A 17,959-nucleotide genomic window follows, 5' to 3' on the forward strand; every position below is an offset into this window, starting at 1 on the left:
TAATATAAAGGGGGGACTTCTAAGGTGGACTCTGATATAGTGGGGGAATCCTTATGAGGACTCTAATGTAAGGTGGGCTCTTATTAGAGGACAGTAAGTTAAGAAAAAGAAAAAAAAAACAAAAAAAACACACACATCATGCTGCTCCATGCGCTTTACTGTGTAGGCCAGTGTGAGCCTAGCCTAATATATCAATAAGAACTGTGAATGTACTTTTCTATACAGTACATCATCCAATATTCTACATTATATACCTAACACCTTTCTGCCCACCCTGGCATCCCTTGAAATAGTTCAGAAAGCCCAGCAGCAGGCAGGATTGAAAATCATGTGATCACTCTCAAAATGGTCACATGATCAGAACCTTGTCCCACCAGCTGCCCACCTCTACCCTGGACTGAAAGCCGCCTTCGTCAGCTGGGTCTTTGTGCCGAGGGCGTGCTCTCACTGCATAAACATCAGCCGTCAAGGGACACATTTGCACGGTGTGCGGGCGTTAAAGCCCACCCTTTTGCCTCTGCACATATGTGTGGGGTGGTCATAAAGGGGTTAAAGTAGAATTCTAGGTTTAATTTCACTTCCATTACTAGAGATTTCATGAACCCAAATTTCAGCAGACAAAACATAAAATCGCCCAAATATGGCGTTTCTGGCATTTTGTTGATAAAGAAAAAAGGTGCCGATAATGGCCCCCGAAAATGCACTTTGCTGTGCGCCTATGGTGTGTTTTTCATAGTAGGGGAGGTTGAAAAAAGATACGAGTCCAACCTATGGTTGTGATATGTCAGTATTACATTGTATATCCCTGTATGTTGTGGTCATTCAGTTGCTTATCTAATAGTTTCTTGAAGCTATCAATGCTCCCCGCTGAGACCACCGCCTGTGGAAGGGAATTCCACATCCTTGCTGCTTTTACAGTAAAGAACCCTCTATGTAGTTTAACCACTTCAATAGCGGGCATTTTCACCCCCTTCCTGCCCAGACCAATTTTCAGCGCTGTAACATTTTGAATTGTGCGGTCATGCAACACTGTACCCATATGAAATTTTGATAATTGTTTTCCCCACAAATAGAGCTTTCTTTTGGTAGTATTTGATCACCTCTGTGGTCTTTATTTTTTGCGCTATGAAAAAAAAAAAAAAAAAGAAGAAGAAGAAGAAGAAGAAGGAGCGACAATTTTAAAAAAAACAATGTTTTTTACTTTTTGCTCTAATAAATATCCCAATTAAAAAAAAAAAAAAAATTCTTCCTCTGTTTAGGGGAAACCAATAGAATCGCGCTAATTTAAATATTGATTGTGAATTGAAAAAAGCCAAATTAATAAAGAACAAACATATGATGGTTACAGTGATGAATCTAAACGACTCACCCACTCATATGTAATAGTGCTATACCACAAAAATGTGACATGTGAACAAACAGATATAAATCTATCGTAATAAAAAGAAAAACCAAGGAGTTAGATCCTCATAAATAAAAGTCCCATTAAATAAAGTGACTTGTGCCAAATAGGTCTTGAAAGGAAGAAATCCACCACCGATATAGAAGGGAGCCCCATGATCCCCCACTACAGAGGATCAGGGGAAGCTGGTATATATAAAATCCTGCAGAGTATGACCAACGGGGCAGCTGCTGGGCTTATACAAAGATCAAATCCTCCCCCTTGCTGTGAGTGACAGGTGATTTACATATCTAGTGCACTAGCCTAAGACATGCATTATTTTTTAATTCCCTCCCCCACTCCTTTCTTCTGCTGCTCTGCAAGGATTGGCTGTTCCACACCTCAGCATGATTTGACATGCTGAAGTCATGTGGTTACTTTCCTGTCTTTTCACTGGATGTTAGAGATCATAGCAGAAGTTCAGTGTAAGAAATACACAGGAGAAAATGCATATTGACAAGGGGAGTGTAGAGGTGGGCGGGGAGTCTACTGACATCACGACTCCACCCACCGAGCTCCAGACAACAGACCCACCCACAGAATCTTCAGTTTTTCGGCTCTAATAACAGAGAGAGGGGAGACATTTGACAGGTAAAGATACATGCAGGAGGCATGTATATCCTTATAGATAACCCCTATGGCAGTAGTTTAGAAAGGATGACATTGGGTTTACATCCACTTTAATTAAAGTACAAAGCATCTCCTGAATGGTGGAGAATTTCTCATCCCGACTCTTTGTAACTCTGTCAGCAGATGAGAAGACACTCGTAGTGCTGCTGGATCCCTACTCCACTTATGGTTCATCACTAAGCCCCCCGTTCATATTTATTGCGGCTGTGAAATTGTGCGACTTCATCTGAAATCACACAATTTCAAAGCCGGATGTCAGTGTAACTTCGGGTGCGACTTGGAGGACATCTGTGTTCCGCTTCATGCACTGAGGTCTATCCAACTTGCACCCAAAATTGGCAAAAACAGTGCAGGAACTAATATTTCAAATCGGTGGGACATCGCAAAGTTGGTGTCGCCCCAATTTGAACAGAGCGATTGCCGGCAATAGGCAGCGCTTGCATTGCGATTTGACCTGTCAAATCACATGACAAGTTGCTCCAATGTGAACGGGGGCTTAGGGTGCTTTCATACCTGCGGACACTCCCTGCCTCCAAGTACATGCAAGAACTCCAGCAGGGGGGTCTGCGATTAGCTGCCAGACGCAGTCCCACCGACAGCAATGGAAGGCTGCCAGTTCCTGCATCCAGACGCTCCCACTCACATGTAATCATTCATACAGGAATAATCACACATGGGCGATCAGCTCCGGATGCAGACTCCCTGTGTTCATGGCTGATCGCGCACATGTGATTATTCCAGTATGATGGATTACATGCAGGAACTGGCAGCGTCCCATTGCTGTCGGTGGGATTGTCTCTCGCAGCGAATCGCAGGAACCCCCACTGGAGTTCTGCCATGTAAATCGGGGGCAGGGCGTGATTGCACCCGAATAGCACACACAGCAGCCAGACCGTTCTGTGATGGCAATGAAAGGGTGTGATCTCCGCCCGGTGCGCTGCATCCGATACCATCAATACTAAGCTTGTGAAATATGAACTGTCTGTTCTACAGAATACAGCCACACACTGCCCCATCCCCCCACTATAATGATCACAGACTTCTAGTAATATACAGATATCAGCAGTCACATCCATACACAGGCCGCCATTGTACAATCTCATCTACACCAATATCAACACACAGACCAGGAACACTATGAAGGACTACAAGTCCCATCACACCATTCCAGGACATGCTGAGCCTTGTAGTCCACACCGGCTCACCTCATCCATATCTTCATCGTCCTCATCAGACTCCTCATCCTCACTCAGATCAGAGTCATCCTCCTCTCCTCCATCTCCCCCCATTTCATCCTCCATCTCCTCATCTTCCAGCACAGCTCTCCTCTTCGCACTGGATGCCATGCTGTCCTCTTCTTCCAGGCCCAGCGTGCAGAGGCGGAAGTAAACAGGAAGTTCCGCGGACTGTACCATCTCACTACCGGTGGGGGGTGTTCATGGAGCCCGGGTGGGGTTATTGGCTTGTCGGCGTTTCGTCCTCCGCACTGCCGGTGTGATGGAGGATTAACGAGGACAGAGAACATTACCGGGTACAGAACCGACCTAATCTAACCGGACAGGACACGGACTGTACTACTAATAGAGGTCACCCCTCCCCCCTCCTTCCCCATAGACATACAGAGGCCGGGTCATGTGTGGTGAGTGTGACTGGATGGATACATTGTATAACCTGATCTACATTTATATATACATTATATACTTCCTATAGAACTCCATATAAAATGTGTCCTTCCCAGAGAACTCCATATACATTATATACTTCCTAGAGAACTCATATACATTGTATACTTCCTATAGAACTCCATATACATTGTATACTTCCTATAGAACTCCATATACATTGTATACTTCCTAGAGAACTCATATACATTGTATACTTCCTATAGAACTCCATATACATTGTATACTTCCTATAGAACTCCATATACATTGTATACTTCCCAGAGAACTCCATATACATTGTATACTTCCCAGAGAACTCCATATACATTGTATACTTCCCAGAGAACTCCATATACATTGTATACTTCCTATAGAACTCCATATAAAATGTGTCCTTCCCAGAGAACTCCATATACATTGTATACTTCCTAGAGAACTCATATACATTGTATACTTCCTATAGAACTCCATATACATTGTATACTTCCTAGAGAACTCATATACATTGTATACTTCCTATAGAACTCCATATACATTGTATACTTCCTAGAGAACTCATATACATTGTATACTTCCTATAGAACTCCATATACATTGTATACTTCCTAGAGAACTCCATATACATTGTATACTTCCTATAGAACTCCATATACATTGTATACTTCCCAGAGAACTCCATATACATTGTATACTTCCCAGAGAACTCCATACACATTGTATACTTCCTATAGAACCCTATATAGATTTATATACATTGGAAGAGATTTTCCTAAAACTGGAGCACGCAGAATCTAGTGCAGCTCTGTATAGTAACCAATCAGCTTCTAGTTTTTAGCCCACATTCACATTGATGCGATTTGGCATACCAAATCGCATGCCAAATCGGTGGCTCTTGCACTGTCCGAATCGGTGCGTTTCCGCACCGATTCCCCCCCAAAAATTCCTGTACTACTTTTGGCAACTTCAGGGGCAATTTGAATAGACATCTCTGTATGAACCCGCACAGAAGTCTGTCAAATCGCCCCCAAAGTCGGACTGCATTGCTGGTTCAGCTGAACTCGCACGATTTCTAACCCACATCAGTGTGAACCAGAGCTAAGGTTCCATTCACATATATGCAAATTTTGAACTGCATCCGATTCGCATGACATGTGAACCAGCAGCCTTTTCTATGGAGCCGGTTCACATATGTGCAAAATTTGCTGCAAATTTAAAAGGAATTCTGTGCGTTTTCTGAGCACTGCGGTGTGGTTCAGATGTGAATTCTAGGCTCATTGCCTTCTATGGGAACGCATCTAAATCACAAATCTGATCAGTTTTAAACACGAATTCAATCTGAAAAAAAAAAACAGTTTGGCGCCCCCCCCCCCCCCCAATCCATACCAGGTCCTTTTGGGTCTGGTACGGATTATAAGGGGAACCCCACACAAATCCATACCAGACCCTTAATCGAGCATGCAGCCTGGCAGGCCAGTAAGGGGGGGGCAGATCAGTGAGCATACCACCCCCCTGAACCATACTCATGCCCTCAACATAGGGGGTGGGGGCTCTCGATGGGTGCATGCAGGGTGGGTGCCGTCACAAGGGATGGTGAAACCAGGTGACATCACTGGTGTGGCCCCGCCCCTTAGGTATTTAAGAGATGTTAAATGGCGGAGCAAGCAGACAGCGGGAGCAGAGAATATTTTTCCCTTTTTGGGGTCAGCGGGGGCGGCGAGCGTTGTGATTGACGATGGATCTACACTGGGGGACATTGCTTTTGATTTTTTAATAAAGGAATTGTTAAAAACTGTCTCTGTGTTTTTTTTTGTTTTGTTTTTTTTTTTGACACTTTTTTTGGTAAATAAGTAGGGGTACAATGTACTCCATACTCATTCACATGGGGGGAGGCGATATCTGGGGGCCCCTTTGTTAAAGGTGGCTTCCAGATTCTGATAAGCCCCCTGCCCGTAGTCCCCACAACCACCAGCCAGGGTTGCGGGGAAGAGGCCCTTGTCCCCATCTACATGAGGACAAGGTGCTTTGGGGTGGCTGTCGGCTCCAAACGTTTGCATCTGCACTGAATTCGCAGTGAAAACTAAGCGGAAATTCACACCAGACATGTGTGAACCTAGTCTTATTGTCAAGGTTTAACTGAACAAGTTGAACTTGATCCCCGTACACACGATCAGTAAATCGTATGAAAAATGCAGATTTCAGAGCGATCGTACAATAATCTGATCGTTAGTACAGAGCTTTCGAGAGCCGATCAGGATAGTTCATCCAATATCATTTGATCGGAATGCACAAAAAAAAATTTGTACGATGCCAGATCGTACGATTTTCATTGAATCAGTACAGCTATCGTTCGAAAATGCAATACAAATGCATTACAACACATGACATCACTTCCGAATTCTTATTCTGTTGTTCGAGAATTTTCGTGACTGTAGTAAACTCATCAGATGCGATCTGAGATTAGCATGCAAAAACAAAACGGACGATTATTCGTCCCATGATCTCATTGTGTGTGCATTAGAAGCTGATCGTTTACTATGTACAGCTGCATCAGTTTTAGTAACCCCCCCCCCCCCCAAGTCATATAGATTTATCTCCATACATTGTATGTCCTGATAGAACCTCATATAGATTTGTCTCCATACATTGTATCCTCTGATAGAACTTCATATAGATTTATCTCCATACATTGTATCCTCTGATAGAACTTCATATAGATTTATCTCCATACATTGTATCTCCTGATAGAACCTCATATAGATTTATCTCCATACATTGTATCTCCTGATAGAAACTCATATAGATTTATCTCCATACATTGTATCCTCTGATAGAACCTCATATAGATTTATCTCCATACATTGTATCCTCTGATAGAACTTCATATAGATTTACAGTGCCTTGAAAAAGTATTCATACCCCTCAAAATTTTCCACATTTTGTCATGTTACAACCAAAAACCTAAATGTATTTTGTGTGATAGACCACCACAAAGTAGCACATAATTGTGAAGTTGAAGGAAAATTATAAGTGTTTTTCAAAATGCTTTACAAATAAATATGTGAAAAGTGTGGGGTACATTTTGTATTCAGCCCCCCGGAGTCAATACTTTGTAGAACCTCCTTTCTCTGTAATTACAGCTGCAAGTCTTTTTGGGGATGTCTCTACCAGCTTTGGACATCTATAGACTGACATTTTTGCCCATTCTTCTTTGAAAAATAGCTCAAGCTCTGTCAGATTGGATGGAGAGCGTCTGTAAACAGCAATTTTCAAGTCTTGCCACAGATTCTCAATTGGATTTAGGTCTGGACTTTGACTGGGCCATTCTAACACATGGATATGTTTTGATCTAAACCATTCCATTGTAGCTCTGGCTGTATGTTTAGGGTTGTGGTCCTGTTGGAAGGTGAACCTCCGCCCCAGTCTCAAGACTTTTGCAGACTCGAACAGGTTTTCTTCTAAGATTGCCCTGTGTTTGGTGCCATCCATCTTCCCATCATTTCTGACCAGCTTCCCTGTCCCTGCTGAAGAAAAGCATCCCCACAACAGGATGCTGCCACCACCATGTTTCACGGTGGGGGTGGTGTGTTCAGGGTAATGTGCAGTGTTCGTTTTCCGTCACACATAGCATTTTGCTTTTAGGCCAAATAGTTACATTTTGGTCTTATCTGACCAGAGCACCTTCTTCCACATGTTTGCTGTGTCCCCCACATGGCTTCTCACAGACTGCAAATGGGGCTGCTTATGACTTTCTTTCAACAATGGCTTTCTTCTTGCCACTCTTCCATAAAGGCCAGATTTGTTGGTGCACGACTAATAGTTGTCCTGTGGACAGATTCTCCCACCTGAGCTGTGGATCTCTGCAGCTCCTCCACAGTTACCATGGGCCTCTTGTCTGCTTCTCTGATTAATGCTCTCCTTGCCCGGCCTGTCAGTTTAGGTGGACGGCCATGTCTTGGTAGATTTGCAGTTGTGCCATACTCTTTCCATTTTCCGATGATGGATTGAACAGTGCTCCGTGAGATGTTTAAAGCTTGGGATATTTTTTTTATTACCTAACCCTGCTTTAAACTTCTTCACAACTTAATCCCTGACTTGTCTGGTGTTTTGCTTGGCCTTCATGATGCTGTTTGTTCACTAAGGTTCTCTACAAACCTCTGAGGGCTTCACAGAACAGCTGTATTTATACTGAGATTAAATTACACAAAGGTGAACTCTATTTACTAATTAGGCGATGTCTGAAGGCAATTGGTTCCACTAGTTTTTAGTTACCGATATCAGAGTAAAGGGGGCTGAATAAAAATGCACGCCACACTTTTTAGATATTTATTTGTAAAACATTTCTCAAACCATTTATAATTTTCCTTCCACTTCACAATTATGTGCCACTTTGTGTTGGTCTATCACATAAAATCCCAAAAAATAAATTTAGGTTTTTGGTTCTAACATGACAAAATGTGGAAAATTTCAAGGGGTATGAATACTTTTTCAAGGCAATGTATTTCCATACATTGTATCCTCGGATAGAACTTCATATAGATTTATTTCCATAGATTGTATCCTTTGATAGAAATTTATATAGACATTATCCCTCTCATTGACCACCTATGCCAGTCATTCATCAGACTCATCTCTATGATCATCAACGACGGGCAACTCCAGCCATTTTTTCTTCCTGTTGACCACAGATGTTGGCCTTCTTTTTCTCCTGCTGACCAGCAATATAAGCGGCACTATGACACACGCTGCTGACATTGCGTTGTACATAACAAAGTGCTTAGTGCTGTACATTACATATCATATCATGTCATGTCTCAACAGTTGCGGGTTGCACCTACTTTAATGAAGGTCTTCTTTAGGGTAGACCCATACAAAAAGTTACCTCTATGTCCACATTCTGTTTTATTTTTTAAAGACAATCTCTTAGATTTCTGTGTCTGTTAAGCTCTGACTTGGTGGATGGATGTCATTTTGGAGGTCTAGGAGAGTGATGGCTAATCTGACATTTTAAATTTGCCCCAGAAATGTAAGTTGGGGGTAAATCTACGTATTCTCATGGCAACGTTCTAAGCGGGGATTTCCACTCGCTTTGGAGACCTTTCCTCTCACTTCCTGTTGTATCTCTATTATCTTAAGGCTCCATTCACACTTGTACGACTCTAAAGCTGCATGACTTTGGAGTTATGCCCCGTACACACGGTCGGATTTTCCGACGGAAAATGTGTGATAGGACCTTGTTGTCGGAAATTCCTACCGTGTGTAGGCTCCATCACACATTTTCCATCGGATTTTCCGACACACAAAGTTTGAGAGCAGGATATAAAATTTTCCGACAACAAAATCCGTTGTCGGAAATTCCGATCGTGTGTACACAAATCCGACGGACAAAGTGCCACGCATGCTCAGAATAAATAAAGAGATGAAAGCTATTGGCCACTGCCCCGTTTATAGTCCCGACGTACGTGTTTTACGTCACCGCGTTTAGAACGATCGGATTTTCCGACAACTTTGTGTGACCGTGTGTATGCAAGACAAGTTTGAGCCAACATCCGTCAGAAAAAATCCATGGATTTTGTTGTCGGAATGTCCAAACAAAGTCCGACCGTGTGTACAGGGCATTAGAGTTGCCACCTCATCCCTTTAAACCCGAACACCTTTGAATTACACAGGTTCTGAAGGCTAATTAAATGCAGATAAGGCACCAAGTGAGTTTAATTACCACCTTAATCAGCCACAGAACCTGTGTAATTAATATGTGTTCGGGTTTAAAGGGATGAGGTGGCAACCATATTTGGAGTGCAACTTTAGTACAACTTTGATGCAACTTTGGATGGGTGCGACTTGGATGTAACTTGTTGTCCCTCTGCAAAGTTGGCCCCACTGTTGCATTTAAAACCTTCATGTATGACTTTCATGCAGCTTTTGAGGGTTAACATTGAAGTCTATGGCCCTCAAGCTGCATGAAAGTTGGACCAAAGTAGTGCATGAAGTACTTTGAAATCGCTGTGACTTTAAGTCGCACATGTATGAATGGTTATCATTGGAAAACATGGGGTATCACTTGTCATTCAACTTTGATGTCAAAAGTTGCACGACAAGTCGCACAAGTGTGAACGGGGGGGTAAAACTGAATGTCACTGCTTGCAAGTGAGGAATTCTGCATCAGCCATGGAAAATCTTGTTATTAGTGATAAATGTCTTTTTTTTATTTTGGTCTTGGGGACAGATGATGTAAAGTGGACTGCATTTTTGTTATCCAGGTAAACTTTATAGTAAATGAAACCCTCTGGGTTTCACAGAGCTATTTGTCCTGAAAAACTGCATGCACATTTGTTCTCTGCAAAAGCAAGTACAATCAAATGTTACTAGGCTATTTTTCTCTAGGTCAGATGTTCTTCATTCATAAGAACAAGATGAATCAGGAAAATACTACATTATGGCCACTACATGGAGCCGATGATCATGGGTAATAAATACTTAATTACTATGATTGTCGGCGCCATCTAGTGTCGGCCAATATTTACACACAAGAAAAGACCTATTTCCCATTGTTAAACACCAAAATCTCCTGGGGGTCCCATCTTTCCTATGCAATATCACTTCTGCTTTAATAATACCGATAGATATTTAACAATAGAGAAGTTTTCCTTTAAAAGACTGAATAAAAAAAAATGCCATGCTTTTCAAAAATGTGAAGGAAAATCATCCTTTGGTGAAAGTTTATAGAGGTTTTAAGGACTAGTCAGCTAATAATTTGTCTGGCTTTGTAGTGTCCCATTTGTCAGTAATTTAGTTGTATGCCTGTGTGTGACCCCCACTGAGAACTTTGTGTTTAATCTGAAGAACGCAGCACTGTGTCTTATCACTGGTGGTCAGACAGTTCTCCTTACTCATCAGGACATCAGCAACTGCCTGTGTGTGTGTTTAAAGTTATACATTGTTTGATGTCCTCACGTGGTTCAGGCTGTTATAACTCTCCTCCGTTGATTTCAGGACTCCTCCGGTGCAATGAAGGTTTTGTTACTGAAAGAGCCGAAATCTGGTGACCAAGGTTTGGACCTCTACGTCGAGGTGAGCAGAAAACACAAGATGTTTCTTCACTTTCCTACACTTAAGCTGCTATTCACTAGTACAGTGTTCTCCAGACTGCGGGCCTTTGCTAGCCTTTATCTGGCCTTTTGGACACTATTTCCCCCCACTGACACCAACAGTGGGGCATAATTCATGCCACTGCCACCAATGATAGGCACTAATCCTCCCACTAATATCAATGATGTGGCCCTATTCCTCCCACTGATACCAATAATAGAGCCCTATTCCTCCCATTAGTACCGACGATGGAGCCCTTTTCCTCTCGTTAGTACCGATGATGGAGCCCTATTCCACCCATTAGTACCGAAGGGTGGGACCGATGACCGGGTGGGACTTTAACTGTGGGAAGATCTGGTCATAACATCAGATTGCTCCTTTTAGTGTAATTTTGGACTGTGCCTGTTCCAATTGTGTCCACAGTTTGTTTTTATAATGACGGTTCCAGTCTATTATTCGACCCAAGTGGACCGCTGTGTAGTACTTTTTCAGGTCTGGGAGGGCAATTCCTCCCAGATTTTTGGGTAGTGTTAAGTAGCTTCTACGTAACCTAGGTTTAGAGTGTGCCCAAATAAATCGGGTAAATAATTAGTGTATTTGTTCAAAATATTTAGGTGGGATTTTAATTGGGAGGGCCTGGAACAGGTACAGGAATTTCGGGAGTATCGACATTTTAAGCAAGTTACACCTGCCGAACCATGAGTGAAGTCCCTTTCGCCAGTCTTGCAGTAGTAAACGGGTCTCAGTCAGTAAGGGTGGAAAGTTGAGGTCAAAGGTACGTTTTAAGTCATTTGGGATCTGAGTGCCGAGATATTTAAGAGAGTCCGTTGACCATTTGAATTTAAATTGCGACTTCAATGAGTCCACTTTGCCCGGCGGGATATTTATTCCCATCGCGGCCGATTTATCAAAGTTTATTTTTGAATTAGTCAGGGCTCCGTATCTGTTGAACTCTTTGAGAAGGTTTGGTATTGAGATCATTGGATTGGATAGGGAGAACATGAGGTCGTCTGCATACGCAGAGATTTTGTATTGAGTGCCCTTCACCGTTACCCCCGTTATGTCTGGGTTCGAGCGAACTGTGCTGAGAAATGGTTTAAGTGTTAGGGCGAATAGCAGCGGCGATTAATGGGCAGCCCTGTCTAGTAACATTAGCTATTATAAAGGGGTCTGACAGAATCCCATTTGCCTTGACCTGAGCCATAGGTATAAGCCAGCAACTGTTTTGTTTACACTTCAGCTGTCAGCAATGGTACAAAGCATTGAAAAGTTATTTACAAATTAAATAAATGTATTTTTTGTAATTTTGCGCTTTTTTCAATGCGAAACGTGTAAATATATGTTGAAGGTGTACAAATATTACAAAGCAAACAAAAACAACAACAAAATTTAATTATTAATAGTTTAGTTTATAAAATAGTAGTGAACAAAAAAAATTAGCAGGAAAATAATAATTAAATGGAGGAGAATAAGGAGTTGTAAACCCTCGAGGGTTTTTACCTCAATGCATTCTATGCATTAAGGTGAAAAACCTTTTGTGCTGCTGCACCCCCCTTTTACTTACCTGAACCTGATCGTTCCAGCGACAGGGACGAGCAATGCAGTTCCAGCCACTATCTCAGGTCCTCATTGGATAGACTGATAGCAGCAGGAGCCGCTGCTGTCAATCAAAGCCAGTGACACGGGAGGCGGGGCTGAGTCCTGCTGTCTGTGTCAATGGACGCAGCAGCAGCAGGACTCGGGAGCACTCCCCAGGGAAAGCGGGTCTCCAAGGGGGCACTAGAGAAGAGGAGGAGCCAGGAGTACCACTAGGGGAGCCCCAGAAGAGGAAGATCAAGGGTTTTGCACAGAGGAGGTAAGTATGACATGTTTGTTATTTAAAAAAAACACAAACCTTTACAACCTTTATTTAAGGTTAATTAATTAAGGCTGATTATAGTAAATCAAAGGAGTTGTAAAGTCTCAGTGTTTTTCACCTTAATGCATTGAATGCATTAAGGTGAAAAACCTTCGGTGCTGCAGTTGCCCTCCAGAACCCCCCTTTTTCTTGAATGAACTTGATGGTTTCAGCGACAAGCATAAGCTTAGCAGCTCCAGCCGCTGTCTCGGGTTCTCATTGGATAGATTGATAGCAGCAGAAGGCAGCTTCCACTGCTGTCAATCAAATCCATTGACACGGGAGCCGTGGCCGAGGCCTGCTGTCTGTGTCAATGGATGCAGCAGCAGGACACGGGAGCGCGCCCGCGCAGGTGCCCCCATTGAAAGCGTCTCTCCGTGGCGAAGAGAAGGAGCCAGGAGTTCCGCCGGGGGGACCCCAGAAAAGGAGGATCGGGGATGCTCGTGCAAAACCGTTGCACAAAGCAGGTAAGTATGACATTTGTTATTTAAAAAAGAAAAACAAACCTTTACAGTCACTTAAAGGGTTAAACAGAGGAACATTTAAAAAAATAAAAAACTTTTGCTTTAACCACTTCAGCCCCGGAAGTTTTTACCCCCTTCCTGACCTGAAGACTTTTTGCGATTCGGCACTGCGTCGCTTCAACTGACAATTGCGCCGTTGTGCGACGTTGTACCCAAACAAAATTAACATCCTTTTTTTTCCCACAAATAGAGCTTTCTTTTGGTGGTATTTGATCACCTCTGCAGTTTTTATTTTTTGCGCTATAAACAAACAAAAAGCAACAATTCTGAAAAAAAAGCAATATTTTTTACTTTTTGCTATAACAAATATCCCCCAAAAAATATATAAAAAAATGAATTTTTCCTCACTTTAGGTCAATATGTATTCTTCTACATATTTTTGGTAAAAAAAAAAAAAAAAATCAATAAGCTTATATTGGTTGGTTTGCGCAAAAGTTATAGTGTCTACAAAACAGGGGATAGTTTTATGGCATTTTTTAATATAATTTTTTTTTTATTAGTAATGGCGGCGATCTGCGATTTTTATCATGACTGTGACATTATGGCGGACACATCGGACACTTTTGACACTATTTTGGGACCATTGTCATTTATACAGCGATCAGTGCTATAAAAATGCACTGATTACGGTGTAAATGACACTGGCATGGAAGGGGTTAACCACTAGGGGGCGATGAAGGGGTTAGGTGTGTCCTAGGGAGTGATTTCTAACTGTAGGGGGGGGCTACCTAGGACATGACAGCGATCACTTCTCCCGATGACAGGGAGCAGTGGATCTCTGTCATGACACTAGGCAGAACAGGAAAATGCCTTGTTTACATAGGCACCTCCCCAATCTACCTCTCCACACTGCAATTGCGGGCCGCCGGAGAACATTGAGCGCCCGGGACCCGCGGGCACGCTCCCCCCCAGCGCGCGCGTGCCCGAAAGGCGACAAATTTAAAGAGACGCACCTGGACGCCCATTTGCCTGCCTGTGCCATTCTGCCAACGTACATCTGTGTGCTGCGGTCGGCAAGCGGTTAAACTGACTTCATCTGCAGAATTCCTTTGATCTGTAGATGCATAAACAGAAAGATACAAAACTAAACAATGTTTCTTTTTATTTTTCTGTTTTAGCAGCTGAGCAATGTTGATATGCATTGTCAAGCTGCTTTTTTTTTTCTTGACGAGTCCAATTGCCTGGACTTTGTTTATGCGTCAGCTTTCAAAGGGGAACCCCTCTGTCCGCTAAATGAGTCATCAGTTGTTAAGGACACGACCGCTCTTAATTGCCAGATTTTTTTGTTTTGTTTACATTTCAGCTGTCAGTGGGGCATTCCCACTGACAGCTGAAAAAATGGAGCCTGAAAGTATCGGTTTCAGGTATTGGAGCATTTGCACCGATATGCGTGCAAATGCTTAGTATTGGCACCGGTATCGGTGCAACCCTATAAGCCACAATTTGAATTGGATGTGGAATAGTCACCATGCAAACCAGGCTGGTGGGACAGTGTCCCACCCTGTCACCTCTGCTTCTCTGTCATATTAGACAAATCCCAGCCACCTGGTATACAGGAAGCCTAAAAGACTTTTTTTTTTTTTTTTTTTAAACCTTTTAGGGAAGCACGTGTTCCCTTCCTGCTGCCATATAGATTGGGCTGACTGGCTCCTGAAGTCTGTGTGTTAATTTATGTGCAAATAATTACTGGTCTGGTTGCAGCAAGACCAAGTGGAAGAGAGATATTTAATAACAGTGACTATCCAGATTTTCCTGTTATAAACCTTGTTCTTATTAGGTACCGCGGGAAACACTTGACTGCAGATATCTGCGAGGACATTTTTCCTATTTATATATCTTCGGAAGTGTCAAATCTATATTTGATCTGATGACTGATGATCACCCATATTTGCTATCGCTCCCCATGGGATCACTTATCCCCCAGCTTAAAGCAGTATTAAACCCAAAAGCAAACATTTATTATATTGCATCTTACTAATTCCTTATGACTGCATTACTTGCCTTTTTTGGGCTTTCTTTCAGCCGGCAAGTTTGTTGTTTTTCAAATCTCCTGCAGAATGTATCAGTTTAGGATCAGGATGAGACAGACCATTTAACACTGACAAGGGTGATTAAAATGATCAGCTTTTATTAGTTCATGCAAAACCTTTATGCCAAGTGGAAAAAAAAAACTTTGCAGTAACTGATTATAAAGTGTGAGCTGGAGTTTTGCTTCTTTACCCCAAACTCGCCCATCCATGTCTTTATGGACCTTGCTTTGTGCACTGGTGAGCAGTCATGTTGAAACAGGAAGGGGCCATCCCCAAACTGTTCCCACAAAGTTGGGAGCATAAAATGTCTTGGTATGCTGACGCCTTAAAAGTTCCCTTCACTGGAACTAAGAAGCCAAGTCCAACCCCTGAAAAACAACCCCACACCATAATCCCCCCTCCACCAAATGATTTGGACCAGTGCACAAAGCAAGGTCCATAAAGACATGGATAAACGAGTTTTGGGTGTACAAACTTGACTGGCCTGCACAGAGTCCTGACCTCAACCCGATAGAACACCTTTGGGATGAATTAGAGTGGAGACTGTGAGCCAGACCTTCTTGTCCAACTTCAGCGCCTGACCTCACAAATGCGCTTCTGAAAGAATGGTCAAACATTCCCATGGACACACTCCTAAACCTTGTGGACAGCCTTCCCAGAAGAGTTGAAGCTGTTATAGCCGCAAAGGGTGGGCCAACTCAATATTGAACCCTACGGACTAAGACTCGGACTGGGTTCACACTGATGTGAATTGAATCCCGGTTTTCCCCGCATCCAATTCGCATGACAGGAGAGTGTGACTGACGCTCACTGGAGTCGGTTCACACATCTCTGGGGCGGCTGCAGAGCGCACAACAGAAGGGTCCTGTGTGTCTTCGGCTCCATTTCAGGTCCGAATTCAGGCATAAATCCGGACCTAATACGGACCTGAAACCTTGAACAGGAACGCATCAGACCCTCTGCTGTGCACCGCCTAAGATGCCATTAAAGTTCATGTGTGTGTAAAGGCAGGCGTCCCAATACTTTTGACAATAGAGTGTATGTGGGCCCTGTGCAAGACTTATATTTACCTTCCCTTCATCGCCCACTCGCCACTCAATTCAGGTGCTTGGAGCAAAGGAAATGGAATGGGAAGCACTTCCTCCCTTTCCTTTTATGATTTTGCACTGGGTTCCTGACTACCAGTCACCAGCACTGTAACATGGGGGCAGGGAATGATTCCTGAACCCCATACAAGGTCTGAGCAGATACTCCGGGCCTTTTCTCTTTCGCAGATGAACAGAGTGGCTGGAAAGTGAATTATTAAATCGCTGTTCTAGTCAGTACAGCCCTGCTAATAGTTCTTCTATTGTCATCAGTGCACCGGGGTCAGCACTGCATACACTGTACACCCTAATAATTACACACTCGGGTCATAGATTGCCATAAAGCAAATTAAGTTTGATTCTTTCCTTATAATCTTTATATGCATACATTACTGTGGCTTATCTTCCTCCTTAGGAGTTGTCATCCCATGGACTGCAAGCAACACTAATCCCTGTGTTATCCTTTAAATTTGTGTCACTGGAGCAGCTCTTCGACAAGGTATAATCTTACTTTATTCTATTACCAACCTTAATCTAGTTTATTACTGACACTCTATCCCTCCTGATGGATTAAGCCTGCTACGGTGTACTAGTAGGGGGATGTACAACCGAAGGAACAGCAGATGCATTGACAAAGGTCTCCATATAAAGTGGAATAAAAGGCCATAGTGTCACCATGTGTGAAAGATCAGAAAAGTAAATAGTCACTCTGGTCCAGTTTTGCTGTACAGCATGTTCTCCACTTGGGATACATATTGTTTTGGTTTCTGTTTTATAAAATCCAATCCTAGATGGCTTTGATGAGTCTCAGCAAATAATAAAATCTGCTCCCACTTTTCCTGACATTCATGGCCAACACACAATCCAAAAATGATGGAATTACTCCTGATCGTTAGCGGGGTGTTTAGTAAGGTTGGTAAAATTAGCAAAAAAAAAAAAATAAATTTGATAAAGAATTCCATTTGGCTCTAACTTTATATGAAACTTCCATATCATTGTTATGATGGGTAAGGATGAGCTCGGGCGTGTCCGCACAGCCCACGTGCAGAGCCCACCAGGAAGTTGGCACTGCGCTGCGCTAATCACAGGCAGTGAGACATTTCCCGATCTCTGCATCCGCGCATTGGGACAATGTCTCACTACCTGTGATTAGCGCAGCACCGACTTCCTGGCGAGCTCTGCATGTGGGCTGTGCGAACACGCTGGAGCTCATCCTTAATGATGGGTGCACCCACTACATTTTCATTGAACAAAAAATGACTTCTTATTGTGTCCTCGCTTATCCAACTGCCATGTCCATGTTCATTTATTAGATTTTTTTGTTTGGCCAGGTCTCCTCCTGAGCATGTCTAGTAGACATCCTGCATTGAGCTAATTTGAAGACTGATTGTTTTTCCTGTTGAAAGAAAAATTATTATTATTATTATTATTATACACAATTTATATCATGCCAACAGGTTACGCAGCGCTTTACAATGTAGAGGGGGGGACAGCACAATTACAGTACAGTTTAATACAGAAGGGACAGGAGGGCCCGGCTGGTAGAGCTTACATTCTAAAGGGAGGGGGTGGTGGTACAAAAGGTAAAATGATCTACTTTAT

The 17,959-nt window shown here is 42.8% G+C and overlaps 2 protein-coding genes across 3 annotated transcripts in view; one reads left to right on the forward strand and one right to left on the reverse strand.

The window, feature by feature from the left end:
- Positions 1-3,501, reverse strand: part of BCCIP (BRCA2 and CDKN1A interacting protein) — a 37,670-nt gene extending 34,169 nt beyond the window's left edge. Inside the window, exon 1 of the mRNA XM_073595751.1 lies at positions 3,277-3,501. Coding sequence (XP_073451852.1) covers positions 3,277-3,486 — 210 coding nt within the window. The 5' untranslated portion in view covers positions 3,487-3,501. The remainder of the gene's footprint in view (positions 1-3,276) is intronic.
- The window catches only part of UROS (uroporphyrinogen III synthase), a 79,742-nt gene continuing 65,070 nt past the window's right edge, over positions 3,288-17,959 (forward strand). The window contains exons 1-3 of one of the 2 annotated variants that reach the window (XM_073595752.1): positions 3,288-3,710; positions 10,726-10,803; positions 16,773-16,856. In XM_073595752.1, the coding sequence (XP_073451853.1) occupies positions 10,741-10,803; positions 16,773-16,856 (147 nt within the window). In that variant the 5' untranslated portion in view covers positions 3,288-3,710; positions 10,726-10,740. The remainder of the gene's footprint in view (positions 3,711-10,725; positions 10,804-16,772; positions 16,857-17,959) is intronic. The other variant, XM_073595753.1, reaches the window with a different exon arrangement.

Source organism: Aquarana catesbeiana, linkage group LG08 (assembly GCF_042186555.1).
Source record: "Aquarana catesbeiana isolate 2022-GZ linkage group LG08, ASM4218655v1, whole genome shotgun sequence".
NCBI classification, from domain to species: Eukaryota; Metazoa; Chordata; class Amphibia; order Anura; family Ranidae; genus Aquarana; species Aquarana catesbeiana.